Consider the following 17,403-nt stretch of genomic DNA (forward strand, 5'->3'; position numbering starts at 1 on the left):
TGGTTCTGAATCCTAGCCTCTGTTATGAGTTGCTGCCTAAGGTCTCTTGTCCTCAGTTTCCTCATCTATAAACAGTAATATTAATACTTACCTAATAAGGTGGTTGTGAGGATTACATGAGATAATACACGTGGAGCACAAAGGACCATTTCTGGCACATAAGTATTTGGAAATATCCATACTGGAGACCAGTATTCACTTCTAGTTTCTGTGATCAAAGGATCATTTGATGCTAATAAAAAATGACAGTAATTAAAATGCAAGTGACTTGAGTTTTTTAGAGTTTAATTTCTGGTATTATTCAGTGAATAAAAGTCAGGTGACAAGCTCATTTTAAATACAAACATGGTATTTAAGTGATTTCATAGTATCAGAGGTAGTCAAAATATTGGACCCTCATTAAGACAACAAGATAATCATGGCCACAGACATCATCAAGTCAGAAGGTGTTCAGGGAGCAGGGATGACTACTAGTACCTGGATGGGTGGGTGGTCTCCAAGTGAGACAGAAGGAGTTGGCTTTGCAGGTTTCAGAAAAAGTTGATAAAACTGCCTGAGTGCTTTAGCCTATAGCAAGTCCTGTGCTCTCTTTCCCCCCTGTAGAATTCATTTGATTTAGAAACTAAGAGTATCATTTCATATGAAGAATATCAATGAGATCTTTGAAAGGCATTTCTTCCTCTTATTTGTACTGTTAAGATAATCTATTCTGTTGGTATTCAAGAGGCTGGGTGTCAATCACATATTTTAATGTTCAAAATAATACAAAGGTCTGGTAGATCTTTGTTCTCATATCTTGGCCACAGCAGGAAACTCTTAGATGTTTCATAAGCAACATCTTTCAATTATCCTGATTTTAAAGGATGATTTGCATTGGTAAAAGTGTCAATTAAAGCTCAAAGCTCAAAACAATATTAAAGATTCATTTTCAAATGTTACTTTTTTTTATTTTGCTTGCCTCACTGATGACTTAATATTCATTTCCAATTCATGTGGCTCACAAATTTTACTCATTGTACTGAGTTGCCTTGTAGTAACAAAAGAATTCCTTGACTGCGGGTTTTTTTAAAAAAGCAGCAGCTAACTAATCTTGAATGAGAATGCATTTTGCACACAAATATACATACTCTTTGCCTGTATATATGAATTATGATGCTGGTCATTTCTGGAGAATTCCCTTTCTTCTGAGACAAGGGATTTTTCTAAGCAATCTCTGATAGGTTACTGAAATCTAAATATTGTCACAAGGAATACGGAAAAATAAATGACCTGATGGAGACAGGCTCTCCTTTAATGTGTGTTGACAGGTTACTGTCTCTGCCATCCTATTTATAGCCTCTGGACCTGGCATGAGGCCAAACTGCAAAGAAAACATGCAGTCCTTCCTTAATCATGTTTATGTATCTGAGATAGAAAGTAATCACTGCCTTCTCTGTTCTGCACAAAAATATCTGGCAGATGGTGGTTTGAGATTTTCAGGCTTTGGGATTTCTTTTTAAATCAGTCATCACAGCCTATCTTTTTCTCCCAAACTATGTTTTTTTTCTTTACTGGCACCACAGATTTAATCTCTAATCTGAAAGAAAACATTTAATCTATTAGTTCATCTTTTGAATACATCTTTTTTGATGACAGTGATGTGAGAGTGGGTCTCCATTTTTATATTATGTATTACCTTGTTTTGCTCACTAGTTTGCAGCATACATCCGGGCAGCTGTCCGAAAAGAAAAAGGGCTCCCCATCCTTGTGGAACTTCTGAGAATGGATAACGATAGAGTTGTCTCATCTGTGGCAACTGCCTTGAGGAATATGGCACTAGACGTTCGCAACAAGGAGCTCATAGGTATGTTCTGGTGATAAGGTAAGCTGCAAAGGAGAGCAACTACAATATTTGCAAAACTCTTCTTTCAATTTATAAATAAGTGCTATTTGAAGTTATTACAACTGAGCCCTAGTCCCCAGTCTCTTGGCATTTTGGATACCCTGATTTGTGACCATTCTTTTTTAGGAGGAGGCAGGCACAGTAATTAAACATTGATCGAAGATGGTAAATTTCCAGAAAAGCCAGCAATTTCAGTTGTACCTTATAACACTGTTTGATGGATTTGGTGTGCCTTATTTCCCAAGAGAAGTCCATTTCCTGAGCAACAAAAAAAAAAATTATGATTCTACCTTTCCTAGCACTGATAACAGCTAATTCACCAACACTATCATGTTTAAAATTTAATTAAAAAAGGAAATTGTATCAACATTTTTGTAGCTTTTAACCTCTCAGGACAGAACCACTGTCCTAAGGCCATTTTCACTCCAGGGCAGGATCAGAACTAGGATAAGGAAAGCAAGGCCCCTAGGGCATAAAATTTTAGAAGGCCTTCACCCTTGGACTCATACAAGGATAGGGTTGGCAAATGCATAAAATCAACAAGAGTGCCTCCATAACGTTTGTACCCTAGGTAGCTTGCTTGTCTCCAGGGCATTGCCACTTCCCAAGCAAAGTATGGGTTAAAGAAAAGCTCAGGGACCCTCCAAAGACCTGAGCTTAGTCTTGGATCTCTGCTGCTCACGACCATGAAATCCAGTGTCCCATAACCCCACCCAGGCTCAATTCTTGCATCTAGATTGGAAGTGAAAGGAATTCTTCCTCAGCCTATCTCTGAAAGGAGTGGACAATGCCTGCTGTTCCAACAAGGGCCCAAGGTGAAGAAGAAAGGAGAAGGGGTATAAGGGCAGCCCCCTACAAATGGGCAAGTCCGTACCAGCCCTATAGCTGACAACAGGGAAGGGGTGGAGAACAGAGCAAGATTGTGTGTGTATTCATGTAAATCTATGTTCAGTTTACACTGGAATGCATGCCATGACAGAGAGAGGAAGAGAGAACAAAGACAATATATACCTTTAAAGAATAAATCGGACATAAATTTCCTATGTTCATATATGACTACACCACCAGTGAAACTCCACATCATGTACACCCACAAGAATGGGGTCTTAATTAGAATACGTTCTACTCCATGTATGTATAATATGTCAACACTCTATTGTCATGTATATCTAAAAAGAACAAATAAAAATTTAAAAATAAAGAATTGCTGTGAGACTTAAATGTGGTGACTTAAAGGGAAGCCCTTCACACAGTGCCAAGCAGGACTGCCCATGACAACCTGCTTTTAACACAACCACACCCAATTCAGTCCCCTCTCCATACTCTGTTCCTAGACCAGCATGTTCCTGACTCTAGATGTGCTGTTCCTCTGAGTTCCACATTTGCTTGAGAGAAAACTTGAAGAACAATTTTTTAAATTGTTTTTGTTACCTCTGTATTCTTTAAATTTCTTATAAGAAACATGTATAATTTAGGAGTTCCTAATACTAAAACATAAATGGTTGGCACATACATCTGTGCCTATCTTCTGCTGCACCTGAGAGAAGACCCAGGCCTTACATCAGGCAAGGAGCCAGTACCACCAAGTGCATGGTCCTCTGAGAAGAAGGAATTTAGAGTCCTGGCCTTCTCAAAGTTTTCCCCCTGTTTTCTGTTAGTAACCCATTTTCAACTTTCACTCACATTTCATCTCTTGTGAGAGCATGTTGCCTACCCTCTTGAACGATTCCATGATCCACTTTTTCTTGTTTCCTTCAAATGAATCATTTCTATGAGATCTGGAGTCCCCTCCAGATTCAGTATTTTGCTCTTCTGTACCCAGCACTTCTGTTCCTCAGACTATCACCTTTTTTGAGCCCTTCACTCTCTCCTCATGTCCATCAAGAGCACTAACAACGGACTTTATACACAGCATATATTTTTATTCATATTTTTCAAAGTTTTGTCACTCCACAAAAGTTACTGCACACTAAACTGAGTTGGACCCATCCCTCTGTCTGAAGCTACAGGTTTTGGGGGAAACATCAGGTTCACTCACTCACAGGAAGAATGAGCTATAAGCCTCGAGTGCAATTTAAAGCTACTCCTTAACAAAATGACAAATTACATGTCCTGCACCTTTTGGTCATTTGTGAGCATTCACAGTCACCAGTGCTAAATTATCATCTGTGCTCAGATCCCACATTTATCTTCTGGCCTTCCAGTGTCATGATTGTTTTTCCACTCTTCTTAACAATGCTGCTGTGAATAAGCCAGAGCTTCCCTCTGACGTGCTGGAATTACTCAGTCTATAGCTACGGCTGTCTTCTTTACCACTGTTTATAAATAGGTCTTTGATGAAAATCCCATTTAGCATCCATTCAATTATTAGCGTGGGGGAAAAGGACTAAGAAAATATTTACTTGAGCTTTAGTTAATTTCTTTTGTTTGTAGTGCATCTATTCCAGTTTGTCAGATGGTAATTGAAATTGAAAAAGCTAGAGATAATCTCTTTTGGAGAGGAGTAAGAAAAATTCAGTGTTTATAAAGAATTGCTTCAGTAGCTATGAAATTCCCCTAGCCTTGTCTTATCAAGTACCTTTTTATTATTACATTACTCCTAGGAGATAATATATGTATAATTATAAGAAATTTTTATTTGTGTCTTCCTTTAAAGAGACTAAAATGTTATTGCCAGCTGATATACACCATCAGCTTGATAAAAGTATGTAACTATGCCCAGTTCACAAGTTAAGAACCTGAAAGACTTAATAAAAAGTATTATTTGGCAGCTCTATTTGATCCAGGTTCAAAGAGAAGTTTTTAAAAGCTTCCAGGGGAAATTGAGGTGTTTTTGATGCGTTAGAATTCAATCCACAATAAAATTTACTATCATAATTCCTTCATTACTCACTCTTACTGAAAATAGTTAAATTAAAGCAACTTGGTTAGTCTACCCAATTTTATGCATTGATTTATATTTTCTTTCAGCAACTGACAGTAATGTTTTATAACCAATCATTTTTTCAAGTGACATTGCAGTAAATGTTAACTTCCCTTTACAATTACATTTGTGATTTTCTTCTTTGCTGTGGGTGTTGCTTTTTTCTTTCCTCTACATGCCTCCTTTGAAAGTGGTTCTTTTTTAAGAGCCTGCACACTATCCAAATCTTTCAACAATAACACAACCTTGCACCTTTTGAATTTAGAACTTAATCTTTTGCATTTTTGGCAGGTAAATATGCCATGCGAGACTTGGTCAACCGGCTTCCAGGTGGCAACGGCCCCAGCATACTGTCCGATGAGACCATGGCTGCCATCTGCTGTGCTCTGCATGAAGTCACCAGTAAAAACATGGAGAATGCCAAAGCCCTGGCCGACTCGGGGGGCATAGAAAAACTGGTGAACATAACCAAAGGCAGAGGAGACAGGCAAGTCTGCAGGGGAAGGGGCCTGCATGGGACTGTCAATCCTGGGTTTGTTTTGTGATAAGGGCTTTTGTTGAAGATACATTCCTGTTGGAAAGGACTTATTTCTGCATTTCTTACATGCTGATAAGCTAAGCAGTCTCCAGCAGTTAAAACCTATTATATTAGGAGATGTTTTTTCCTATCATGTGGCCCCTTTTCTAATTTTTACTTCATTGCAACACTCCTAATCCTGAATTGTTTTTTTTTTTTTTTTTTGTCTCTGCCATAGTCTGCTTGAGCTACTGTAACAAAATATCAAGGACTCGGGGGTGAGGGGTGCTTATAAACAGCAGATGTGTATTTCTCCCAGTTCTGGAGGCTAGGAAGTCCAAGATCAAGGAAGTCTATTAGAAAAAGACCAGGAGTTTGCTCTGGATTTTCACGTTTGAGATGTCTATTAGACATCTAAGTCGGGTGTGTCATCAGCAGTAGATTATACCAAGGTCACTAGCAAAAACATGGAGAGCTGAGAGCAGGGTTGAGGCTTTGGTTGGAAATATAAATTTGGGAATCAGCAGTGTCTAAAAGATTTATTTAGAGAAGTAAAATAGGATGCAACCACTAAGGAAATAAATCGAGAAGAGAAGAGGTTTGAGGACTGAAATCCCTCATGCTTAGAGATAAAGGAGATGAGGACTCAGTAAACAAGCCCAGGAAAGAGTAGACAGAATGTTCAGAAGAAAACCAGGAGCAGGTGTTGTCTTAGAAAACAAGTGAAGGAGGTGTTACACAGATGAGCAAGGGCCAAGTGGCCCTGCTCAGGCAGGTTGAGGTCTGAGCTGACCACTTGTATAACAATGTGGAAGCTTTGGTTTAAGAGAAGATGGGATGAAGGGAAGTAGAGATGTGAATACATAGCTCTTTCAAAAAGTCAAACTGCAAAGGAGAAAAAAGAAACTTCCTTGCTGTCCTCAAGTTTGATGATGCAAGCAAGTTTCTACTCATAGAATGTGTACTTGAAAATAGCCAGCCTGTCTGCATCGAGGTATAAACCAGGCATGGTCCTGCCTTGTCGAGTGTTACAACTGTTGTCCTCACAGGCAAGTAAGGGGACTGCCTCTCAGGCCACCGTCCTGGCTGCCTGTCACTTAAAGACAAGGAGATAAACAGCAGCAGTGGTAGGACCCAGCTAAGAGTAGGATGGTTGTAAACTGAGGTTTCTAAAATCTGTCTCCCAGAGGTCATCTTGGGTGCCTAAAATTTCATCTCTGTTCATTTCCTGGAGGTAGTGCCTTGTTCTGTGTTACTTGCGAAAAGTTTTAAAAGGCTTTGTTTGAGCCAGTTTGGTTTACCTAGTTCCACTCTTAACTAGTCAGAAACACTGAGAGGAAAGAGTAGAGGTGGGTGCAGGTGAGTTCAGATGTGCACCACTAGCAAGAACAGAGCCCCTGAAACCCATGAATTTACCTGTTCTCGGCCCTCACCTAAGTCCTCAGAACCTCAGCAACTTACTTTATACCGTCAGGAAACTTACTTTATACCATCAGGAGCAAAGGAAGTGACTTATAGCCTATGCACCTCTTTTTCCTCCACTTCCTTCATCTTTAATTGGGAAGGAAATCAGATTTTGTACCTAGTATATACATTTGAAGTCAGACTTTCAGTGTTAAAATGAATTCCAAAACCAGAATTGGATTCTCCTCAGGTCAGACTCCCCAGGTGTTGTCCCTGAACACACCCCTCCCACGGTGATCCGAGCCTCAGCTGAGGCAAGAAGCTGCCTTTTCCTCATCACTTACTGTGAGGTCACTGATTGAGAGCAGTGGCTCCCAAGGTGAATTCAATGACCAGGGTAGGCATTGCTTAGAAAGAGCACCAGCAATTAGAAAATGTCTTCAAGAGTAAGCAGTAACCATGGGATTGAACTCAGGGGTGCAGTAACCCTGCAATAAGCACTGGTCATATTTTCCAAATTGAACATTAGAACTCATACATTTGTCTACAAAAGTCATAAATGACACGAGGCAATGAAGGTATGCAGCTGAAGGCCTAATAATGAAGAGGGAAAATTAATTTGGGAGGGTCACAGATACAAGATATATGGTCACAGTCACATTGATATAAAAAAAAAAAATCCAGGGAAGCCAGTGAGGTCAGTGACCTTTGATAGAGATGTGGAAGGGCCAGGCAGGTGGTGCATGCCTGTAATTCCAGCAGCTCGGGAGACTGAGGCAAGAGGATTGTAAATTCAAAGCCAGCCTCAGCAACTTAATGAGACCCTAAGCAACTTAGCAAGACTGCATCTCTAAATAAAGATTAAAAGGGGTGGGGGGGGGGCTGGGGAGGTGACTCAGCAGTTAAGTGCCCCTGGGTTGAATTCCTGGTACAAAAAAGATGTGGAGGGAGGTTGGGGCAGACACCTCAAGAGGCCCTCACTTAGGCTTATCCTGGCCTCAGCCTCTTACCACAGAGCTGACTGCCTGAGAACCGCACTTTGGCTCTTGCAAGCTCTAGCCAGCCCCAGCCTTGATGGACTCCTGGGCACACGTGATCACATATGCATCCCAGGGCAACCTTTGTCTCTGTGATCTCTGTGACCTCTTAGCCACTGGTTTACAGCCTCAGTCTCTCCAAGTGCAGGCTGAGGCCATGCTGCCCACATTCATTAATGTCCTTACTCTCTCCCTAGGTCCTCTCTGAAAGTGGTGAAGGCAGCAGCCCAGGTCTTGAATACATTATGGCAATATCGGGACCTCCGGAGCATTTATAAAAAGGTAAGCTACAAGAATAGCTCTGGGATAATTAGCATTCAGCAGAGCACACATTCATAATCATTTATTGTAATGAAATGTCATTATTCATTTGAGAGGTTTCTTTTTCTCCTTTCACTCCACAGGATGGGTGGAATCAGAACCATTTTATTACACCTGTGTCGACATTAGAGCGAGACCGATTCAAATCACATCCTTCCTTGTCCACGACCAACCAACAGATGTCACCCATCATTCAGTCAGGTCAGTGCGTAAACTGTACTCCATTGTGAGAGCATTTGTGCAGCAGAACATTGTTTCCCCACCAGGGAAGACTGAACGTGAGCTGACTAAGCCTGTCACCTCTGACACTGCACATCAAGCGGAAAGCCTTCTTTGGGAATTACACACTGTTATAAACAGTAAACCCACTTTCTTCCTTCCATTTGAAAACTTTATACAAGTTAACATCAGCTGCAGTATATAAAAGAATCCCAGTGTCTCTCCCCATACCAAGATTTCCCTTTACTAGGTTTGAGAAGGGGCCCTGGAATCCACATTTGGCCAGCTGGACAGGTACCTGGAAACGGCACACTTGGAGGCACACTGGGTGAGACCTGAAAATGGCTGCCCTGACTGCCTACTGGCCTCAAGTTTGGAATCAACTCCAAAGTGATTCTTTAGTTTCTTTGGTAAAATCTCTTAGAAACAGAGTCCTTGAACAAGATCTTTTGGTTTGCAATCTGGAGAGGCCCCGGGTTCCCCGGCTGCATTACCGACCCCCAGCACCACAGCCACGGGAGCAGCCCTCACAGAATGGCTTTGTAGGCATTCCCTTTGGCTTTTAGGTTGATAATCTTGGCAACTGTGACACCTACCTATCTATACTGTTAAACTTGGTGGTAAGAATGTTTTGAGATTCAGACTAAATTGTTTTTACATGCAAGAGAAGGTTATTACTACCAAGCCAAGTCAATCCTATAAATTTAATTCTTAACTAAATGAAATAAGGAAAGTAATAAGTATCTTATTTTATTTGGCTTTAAATCACCATTCTGACTTATAAATATTATCTGCTGTAGTCGACTATGCTGCTGCTGACAGTCTTATTGCTCATGTGGACAAATGTGGACAAAAAGACTAATACATGCCTGGTGGAGCTTGCACATAATTGGATGTCCCCAGTTGTACTGGGAATCTTTTAGCATTATCTATGCCTACTATGTATGGTGGATATTTATAACTTAGTTTTAAAATTGTGAGTTTTCTTCAGAGAGTCCTATGTCTTGTTTTTAACATCCTTGCTGAGCCTGAGGCTGTATTTTATGAAAATGTTCAGAATCCCTTAGGGACTTAGGAATAGGGATGCCAGCAGAACCAAGAGACTTTGACCACTTAATGAAAGCATGTGTACAAGCAAAGAATCATTTTCAACAAATCAGCACACAGTTACTAAGCAGTGAACTTGTTTTATGGACCTCTTAATCATCTGTGCTAGAAGTGTTGACTAGCCACTGGGCCAGTTCCTAGGTAACCCTTTGAACTTTGTTCAGAGGCAGGGTATATTTTGCTGGTTTTTATCCAGTTATTCTAAGGACTGACCATCAATCCCATAGCACTACTGTGGGAGCTGCTTATGGACACTTCCAATGCCTCGCTTATATATTGTGAGAGGCAAGCAGGTCTTTTTCTGTCCTGACACCCCCTGGAAAGTGAACCAGATAAGTAGCACAGAGACTCTGCCTATGCATGCTCCCCTGTACTCAGCACAGAGTAGCCCTGTGTCAGTGAGGAGATGGCTCAGCAAAGTCAGTTTTCCACTTAAAGCATTTGCACTTGCCAGACCCTGTTGCTAAGGTTTGGGGGCTGTGTCAAGGGAATAGATAGCCACTCTAATTTGTAATTAACTTCCATGCAAATGAGATTTTTTTTTTTTTATGAGAAAAAGAAAATATATGTATGTGAAATGTTTCTCTTCCATCTCTGACAAAATGTCCAAAGGAGCACCATTGGGTAGATGCATTATTAAGTGTTTGGCCCAAACTGGGCCTTGTAAGGAGGGCTTAGCACTGTGACCTTCATGACCAGTACTGAGCTTGCATGATTTCCCTGATGGCAGATGACCATAAAGAGATTTATAAATTTTATGGACTGGGCACTCTTAATCAAACACATTGAGAGATGGAGATATTTTGAAATAATTAGAAATCAAACATGCCATAAAGCCTCTGTTTCCTGAAGAGCGGTACATAAAAGATAATAGGTGGGTGTTTTACAAGCAACTGAACTGCAATCATAAAATAGCACATGTTAACTCTTGCATGGCCAGCAAGTTACTCCGATCACTGAGTTCCAAAGGGCTGATGGAGTCACTGAGGGCAGACCCGCGTGGCCTGTGTGCTGCACCCCCCCAGCTGGGCCACTTCCTCTGCAGCTGGGGAGCAGTCGGGGTTGACCTTGCTGACTCTGCAGGGGCAGACTTGGAGGCTGTGTTCTTGGTGGTTGGTGCTTGGTGCTCGGGTCTGGCTGCTCCTCTAAGAGTTGACTTCTAGCACCAGCTGTGTGGCATTTCTAATTACTGACCTTTGTTTTTCTGGAAAGGATTTCCAGAGACACTGACAGTCTGATTTCTCTCTTTCCCCCCCTGTGTCTCTCCCTGCTCCTTTGCCTCTCCCTTCAGTCGGCAGCACCTCTTCCTCACCAGCACTGTTAGGAATCAGAGACCCTCGCTCTGAATACGATAGGACCCAGCCACCTATGCAGTATTACAATAGCCAAGGGGATGCCACACATAAAGGCCTGTACCCTGGTAAGACGCCAGCTGGGTGTGTGATGCAGTACCTTGAAAAGCCGTGTTTCTGGGCACTTGAGCAGTGCTCTGGAAAGTAGCCTGTGCTCGCATTGAGACGGTCCCCCAGCAGAAACCAGTCTCTTCTTTCTTACTTTCAGATGTTGCCTTTTCCAATTGTTTATATAAAATGAGCTAATATAGTTAAACAGTGGCCATGAATAAAAGGAGGGCTAGATCCAAATGTATCACTTGGCTGCCCAGAGGGACAATCCCTTCATTCCCTCCCTGCTTGAGCAGTCTCTCTCTGTGTCCCTCATGCATCAGATCCCTGGGCTCTGTGTGGTTTTGCAGGGACCACTTCTAGAATGGCTCATCTCTTTTAAACCAGAAAAGAGAATGGAGATCAATTCCATTTACATGTTCATGGAAAAGGCTGAATTTGAATGACTTTGCATAATGTATAATGTGATTCTCCTCAGAATGATTGTTTTTTTAAGAATAACAAAAATAATGTTACATAGTGTTAATATTTTTATCTATTCAGAAAGATGTGCATAAAATTTATTTTAAAGGATGCTAGCCTAAAGGCTACCAAGATTTCATATTACCCCCATTCTCAACTATCTAGCAAATTATTACTACAGAGGCTTCAAATAAGTCAGTATCAGCAATCCCCCCCACCAAAAAAAGTATTCTTTTCTCAAAAAACCTATTTATTAAAAAGGAATAAATAAAAGCTGTTGGCAACTTAACTACTGCTGGGGGAGCAATCTCAGTTATGCTGTTGTCTTTGAAATTGTGATTTCACAGGACTGTTTACTAATCGACTATTGTTACCATGGCAATTAATAGCTCAGAAAATTGCAGATGCTACATTTCAAATACCAAGCTCTGTGCAAAAGGAAATGCACAAACTGAAGTGCATGGCTGCTTCAGATTCGCAGCGGCCTGCTGTATTTTAAAGATCTCCTCTTTAGCATGCACACCCTTCTGTATTTCCTTGCTTGCTTCAATAAACTAATTTGCCTCAAGTATGTTTCATTTTCCTCATTAAAAAATAAAAAATCTTTGCTAGCCTTAACAATAATTGAAGGGTAACCAATGACATCATCAGGAGTCTTCCACGGACTCTTAAGAACAATTATCTAATTACCAAGTTATTTTCATTTTACAACATACTTAACTATGGCAAACACAAGATTGTGCCTCCATGTGACCCCACAGCTGAGAACCGCCCCTGCCTGCTCTTCCCAGAACCTGGGGTTTTTCAATCTCAGCTATTTGAAGGCCTGGGGCTTGTTCCAATGTGTATTACCCTCCCTCTCTGATCCATGGCTCTAGTTCAGAGTCCTGGCAGAGTGGCTCTCCTCAGCTCAAGGAGTTGTGCTGCTGCTCAAAACCCGCTGGAGAAATCCCTCCAAGTCTGAGCAGAGCTCCAGAAGGACCCCTTTTTGATGGGCTGTGCATCAATGTTGCTTTTTGCTGAAACACACACAGGCCTATTTTTGCTCTTAACCTGGGTAAGCAATAGTCAAGCTACTTCCAGAGAGCCCAAGCTGCTACCCCTCAGTCTGTGCTGTTGCTGGGGAAGGCAGTCCCTGTGGGGGACAGCATCAGCCCTACTGTGGGGACACTGCACAGCCTAATGGACCAGAGTAATGAGCACTAGTTTTAATTTCATAAAATATTTTCTTACAGGCTCCAGCAAACCTTCACCAATTTACATCAGTTCCTATTCCTCACCAGCAAGAGAACAAAATAGACGGCTACAGGTGAATTTGCAATATCATTTGTATAGAAGGCCGATTAATAGTAACACAGTAAGGGGCCCATCTGGGTTGATTTCTCAGAGCTGAGCCAGCACAGCAGGACCTGAGGAGTTTTCCCCGGGATTTCACTCCTTTAAATAAAGCACTTATGCAGTAGCCTCATGTTCTTGAGTATCCATGTGGGTCCTGCAGAGACCACCATGCCACTGATGGAAACAGCTGAGAAGTCTTTAGTTCATATTCTTTGCCCAGCAATTGTTCCTTTCCTATTCTTTTTTATTGTTGTTATTGTTAAGCTCTAGAACCTCTCCCATCCTCCCGTGAGTAAAGGTTGGTAAGCACACTCTACTCTCATCTCAGTGTTCTCTTTTTGTATACTTTATTCTCCATCTTCATGACTTCCTCCCTGTCCATACGCCATGATTTTAAAACTCTGAGGTTTTGGCCTTGAGGTCAGAGTGTTCATCTCAGAGGTCAGTGTGGACTCAGACATGGCTGGGGAGTACAGCCATCCTAAAGGGGGTACCATGGTTGTAACACACCAAGGTTGTGCTCAGAAGGGACCTGTAATCAGTTTCAGGGTTTTCCTGAGTCTGTGGTCCACCTGGGCCATCTGATCTTTCTACTTACCCTCTAATAACACAAAGCACTTGGAGTTTCCCAAGATACAACTGTATCTATCCTTTGGGTAAGGATGTTCTAAGACCCCTCTCCACTCCTTTATCTTTTCTTTGTAGATTAAAGAAAAACAACTTCCCAAATTACTCATATTTATGCTAGTTTTTGTTTGTTTGTTTGTTTGTTTGTTTTGTTTTTGAGGTGGGTTCTTGCTGTGTTGCTTAGGCTGTGATCCACCCAAGTTGCTGGGCTACAGGTGTGCACCTTATACCTGAATTAGGTGATAATTTTTTTTAGTCAGGATAAAATAGCCTCAGAATCATAACTGAACTTTAAAAGGAGATGATAGCATTAGCTCCTGTTAGGTAGATTTTAGCTCAGAAAACCTTATAAGGTTAGAATGAATTTAATTCCAGAATATGATGTTGATACTATGAAGTAAATTTGTTACATTTTACTAAGTGGGGGCATTTAGACATAATAAAAAAGACAAATAGAACCATGATGTTAAGAATCAATGTGAGGTTAAAGCTACAGTAGCACAAAAGGAAATGGGGCATGGGTATACTACGTGGGCACACAGGAGTACAGAGCCTTGCTTTCTTTAGATGTATTTATTAGCTCCAACTTAGGGAAGTCTTTTTCTCCAGAATCGTAGTTACTCACATATCCCTTCCTTGAGATTGCTTATTCCTTTAATAGCACAATTTACAACAGAGTTTCCAAAGTGTGACTGTTGTTCCCCAAACCACATATGTTGTTTAAAATTGAAGGATAGACTCAAGCTTCATCTCTGAGGTAAATGCTTTAAAAGATGATTCTATAAACTGTTAAGTTATCTAAGGCCAAAAATCTAAGTCCCAACTAAATTGATGGTATGTTAAAGATTCCCTGGGTAAAAGCCAACATTGAGACCTTCCTCTCCCTTTATCTGATGGTAACAGGCCTCTGTACAGCAGGATGCAGAACAGGGCCTCCAGTAAGGAGGAGAGGTAGCGCAGGCCACCTGCCACTAGGTTCTTGGGCTTTCCTGAGGCACCCACTTCTCTAGAGACCTTGAACAGGACTGGGGCAAACTCAGCCAGCCTACCTGCCAATGCAGTTTAACATCCATAATGCCCTGCACCTGCAGCAACTTCTAATCATAAGCCCAGGAATGTTGCTTTAAAAATGTAAAGCAGGAAGCCCATGTGAATTTTCTTTAAATGTGTGCTTTTAAACATTGCTTTCACTCATTTGCCTTTCCATTTTGTCAACAGCATCAACAGCTGTATTATAGTCAAGATGACTCCAACAGAAAGAACTTTGATGCATACAGATTGTATTTACAGTCTCCTCATAGCTATGAAGATCCTTATTTTGATGACCGAGTTCATTTTCCAGCTTCTACTGATTACTCCACACAGTATGGACTGAAATCGACCACAAATTACGTAGACTTTTATTCCACTAAACGACCTTCTTACAGAGCAGAACAGTACCCAGGGTCCCCAGATTCATGGGTGTAGCATCAAGACGCTCAGCAGAGAACTCTTTCTTTCTAACCTTGTTTGGATTGAGGTGAAAAGTCCGTCTTGCTGATTTGATGATGAAATGTGAAAGTGAAATGGAAGGAATGAGTGAAGAGCATTTTTTTTTCTTTTTTGAGGAATTTTCAGGGAAGTGAGGAAACTCTTGGGAAAGAACTTTCTAAGCTCTATTTAGGTGTTAGATCTAATTACTTGTAGATTCTATAGTCTGGTGAAGGTGTGGGTGATGTGATGAGAGGTTTGAGAAATGGGTGAAATGAGATGGGGGAATGTGTAGGTCAAATCAAATTAAAGATGATTTTTTTAATGTGAATAAAGTTATGTTCTGATAGTTTGTACAGAAGAAAATAAAATGGATGCCCTTCATGTTTTATTGCTATTACTAAATGTCAAGATTGTATGCTATTATGTCTTGTAAATTTCTTTTGTTGGTGTAAATATGGAAATGCCACATTGGTTAAGTGCCATCATTTGTAATGCAGTGTGTCATTTGAAAAGAGATTTGAAGAAACTGACAGCATAGAAAACAAATGGGAAACCCAAGGAACTGATAAGAATTAGAAACCAACTCCAACACCAACACCCTGTGTTTTCACAGTGAGTAGTGTACTTGGGAAGCACAAAGTCCAGTCTGCAGAGCAGCTCCATGCCCATTCCCTGCCTCTTTCATAGGACACTTCACTGCCATTTTCTATGCACATGAAAGAAAAATAAATGTGGAAATTTCATCCTTGGAAATGTGTTCCCTTTCCTTTTTTTTATTTTCTGGATGTAACGTGGAAAAGCAGATTTAATAAACACTGTGTGAGATGGATCGCACCAAAGAAGAGCTACGAACATTCCTCCTCCTTTATCTGAGTATTTTACTTCTTTGGATCTGTTTTGAATCTAATGCTCTAGTTTTATCACTTATTTTACAGAGTGTTATATGCATTTAACACCACTTTTCACCTAAGAGAAATTACATCTGGCAGCCTGGCCATAACTAAGTTGGCAAAGGCTCCTTTTGGCGTCATTTTAAAGAACTCGGTAATTACATAAGAACAGTGGTTGGGCATTTACTTGGTTGGCATCAATGTAGTAAGCCAAAACCAATTCTAAATAATTATTTCACTGAGTAATTCCATCAGAAACAGTAATTCCTAGATTAGAGATGGGGCAGAGGAAGTCCCACAGACATGGTAGGCAAGGGGTCTTGATGGTACTTCATAACATGGCTTGTGAGTTTTTCTCCATCTGTGGAGATAATGGGGGGCCCACAATCTGAAGCCCTCTTGGGTCTTGTAACTTTTTTCCTTGAGCCCCAAGTGCCCAGATCCTTCCCAGAAAAGTAGGAAAACAACCCATATGGTAAGTCCAACCCAGAGGTGTGGACTTAGTATACCCTGCAAGCATGATAAAATGATAAAACTAAACCATTTTTGAAGCTAAGAAAAGAGACCTGAGTGGGGGAAATACTTTCATGAAAGGAAAAGCCCAAGATTAGACTCCAAAGCAGAATGGAAATACGAGTGAAAGCCAGAAGATTCCTGAAGTCTACAGACAAGGAGGCTTTTCTGAGGTATGGACTTTCCAAGAGAATACCTGAGCAGCTGGCACCATCAGAATGGCAGAGCTCAGGAAACAGCCCTCTAGATGGGAAAGTCACTGAATTTTCCCAAGGAACTGACACCAGGACTTTCCAATGTCATCTCCATTTGAGCTCTGCTTCACTCACTTCCCTGAACCTAATGTTTTGGTGTCTGAGTTAAAGTGAAGGCCCTCACTGGATAAGTCAAGAAAACAAGAATCTGGAGCCTCTTGAGCTGATAAACAGTAACAGTGTCTTTTAGTGACCCCATTGTGGCTGGCAGCATTTCAAAAGAGATCCAAATTTGGGTTGCAGAGAATTCACTTGGACCTCCAATGAGACCTTCTAATAGAGCCCAAAGGCCTGTTTATAAGGACTGGGCAGAAGATCTGATGCCCTTTAAAGCTAACTTGTGACTGTAGAAAGGAAACTGCAGAGAGCCTGGATGATGGAAAACTGCCTTCATTGATCAAAAAGCTAAGCCCACTCCCTCCAAGCTGTGGAAATAAACAAGCCCTTCTAAAACAATATTGATATTTTGTTGCTGCCCTAATGTTACTAAGTAGCATACCAATTTAACCCTCAAGAAGAATCTATGGTTCTGAATACCCAGGACCAGTCCACTTCCTTTCCAGAAGGGTCGGGTTGAATTGAACCAATGTTGGTAAGCTAGACCAAGGCTGCTTCACCCAGCAGCACCTTAGAATCATCTGATCAACTTTGATGACTAAGGAGATCCAGGCCTCATTCGACCAATCAAAACCATCAAGGGTGGGATCCAAACATCACATCAGTATTCTTAAAAAGCTCCCTGGGCGATGGCACAGTGCAGTCAGGCAAGAGCCCCTCACTACCATCTTGCCAGGTGATCTGGAACTTGGAGTATAGAATTTGCCTAGAAGAGAGGGACAGATTTGGAGAGTTATCATTGAAATTTTAAACTTGGAAAGTCAGATGTAAAGTGTTCATCTTTCACTTCTACACACTTGTGTAAAGGTTTGACCTTTGAAGCCCAGGGACATTTTGTACCTATTAGAACTAGTGACCACACAGTCCCAGAAATCTTCTATCACTAATCCCTGCCACTGTTTGGCTGTCTGCTGAT

General features: G+C 41.2%; 1 protein-coding gene across 3 annotated transcripts in view; it reads left to right on the forward strand.

Annotated features, from left to right (window-relative positions):
• LOC124105151 (plakophilin-4) overlaps nt 1-15,466 on the forward strand; it is a 99,592-nt gene extending 84,126 nt beyond the window's left edge. The window contains exons 13-19 of one of the 3 annotated variants that reach the window (XM_058584921.1): nt 1,693-1,843; nt 5,097-5,292; nt 7,961-8,045; nt 8,168-8,285; nt 10,702-10,830; nt 12,511-12,584; nt 14,459-15,466. In XM_058584921.1, the coding sequence (XP_058440904.1) occupies nt 1,693-1,843; nt 5,097-5,292; nt 7,961-8,045; nt 8,168-8,285; nt 10,702-10,830; nt 12,511-12,584; nt 14,459-14,707 (1,002 nt within the window). In that variant the 3' untranslated portion in view covers nt 14,708-15,466. The remainder of the gene's footprint in view (nt 1-1,692; nt 1,844-5,096; nt 5,293-7,960; nt 8,046-8,167; nt 8,286-10,701; nt 10,831-12,510; nt 12,585-14,458) is intronic. The other 2 variants (XM_058584922.1, XM_058584923.1) reach the window with 2 other exon arrangements.
• The last annotated feature ends 1,937 nt before the right edge of the window (nt 15,467-17,403 follow it).

The sequence above is a fragment of the Marmota monax genome, unplaced genomic scaffold (genome assembly GCF_021218885.2).
Source record: "Marmota monax isolate L192 unplaced genomic scaffold, Marmota_monax_Labrador192_F-V1.1 WCK01_AAM20220418_F8-fsc00129, whole genome shotgun sequence".
Classification (NCBI taxonomy): domain Eukaryota; kingdom Metazoa; phylum Chordata; class Mammalia; order Rodentia; family Sciuridae; genus Marmota; species Marmota monax.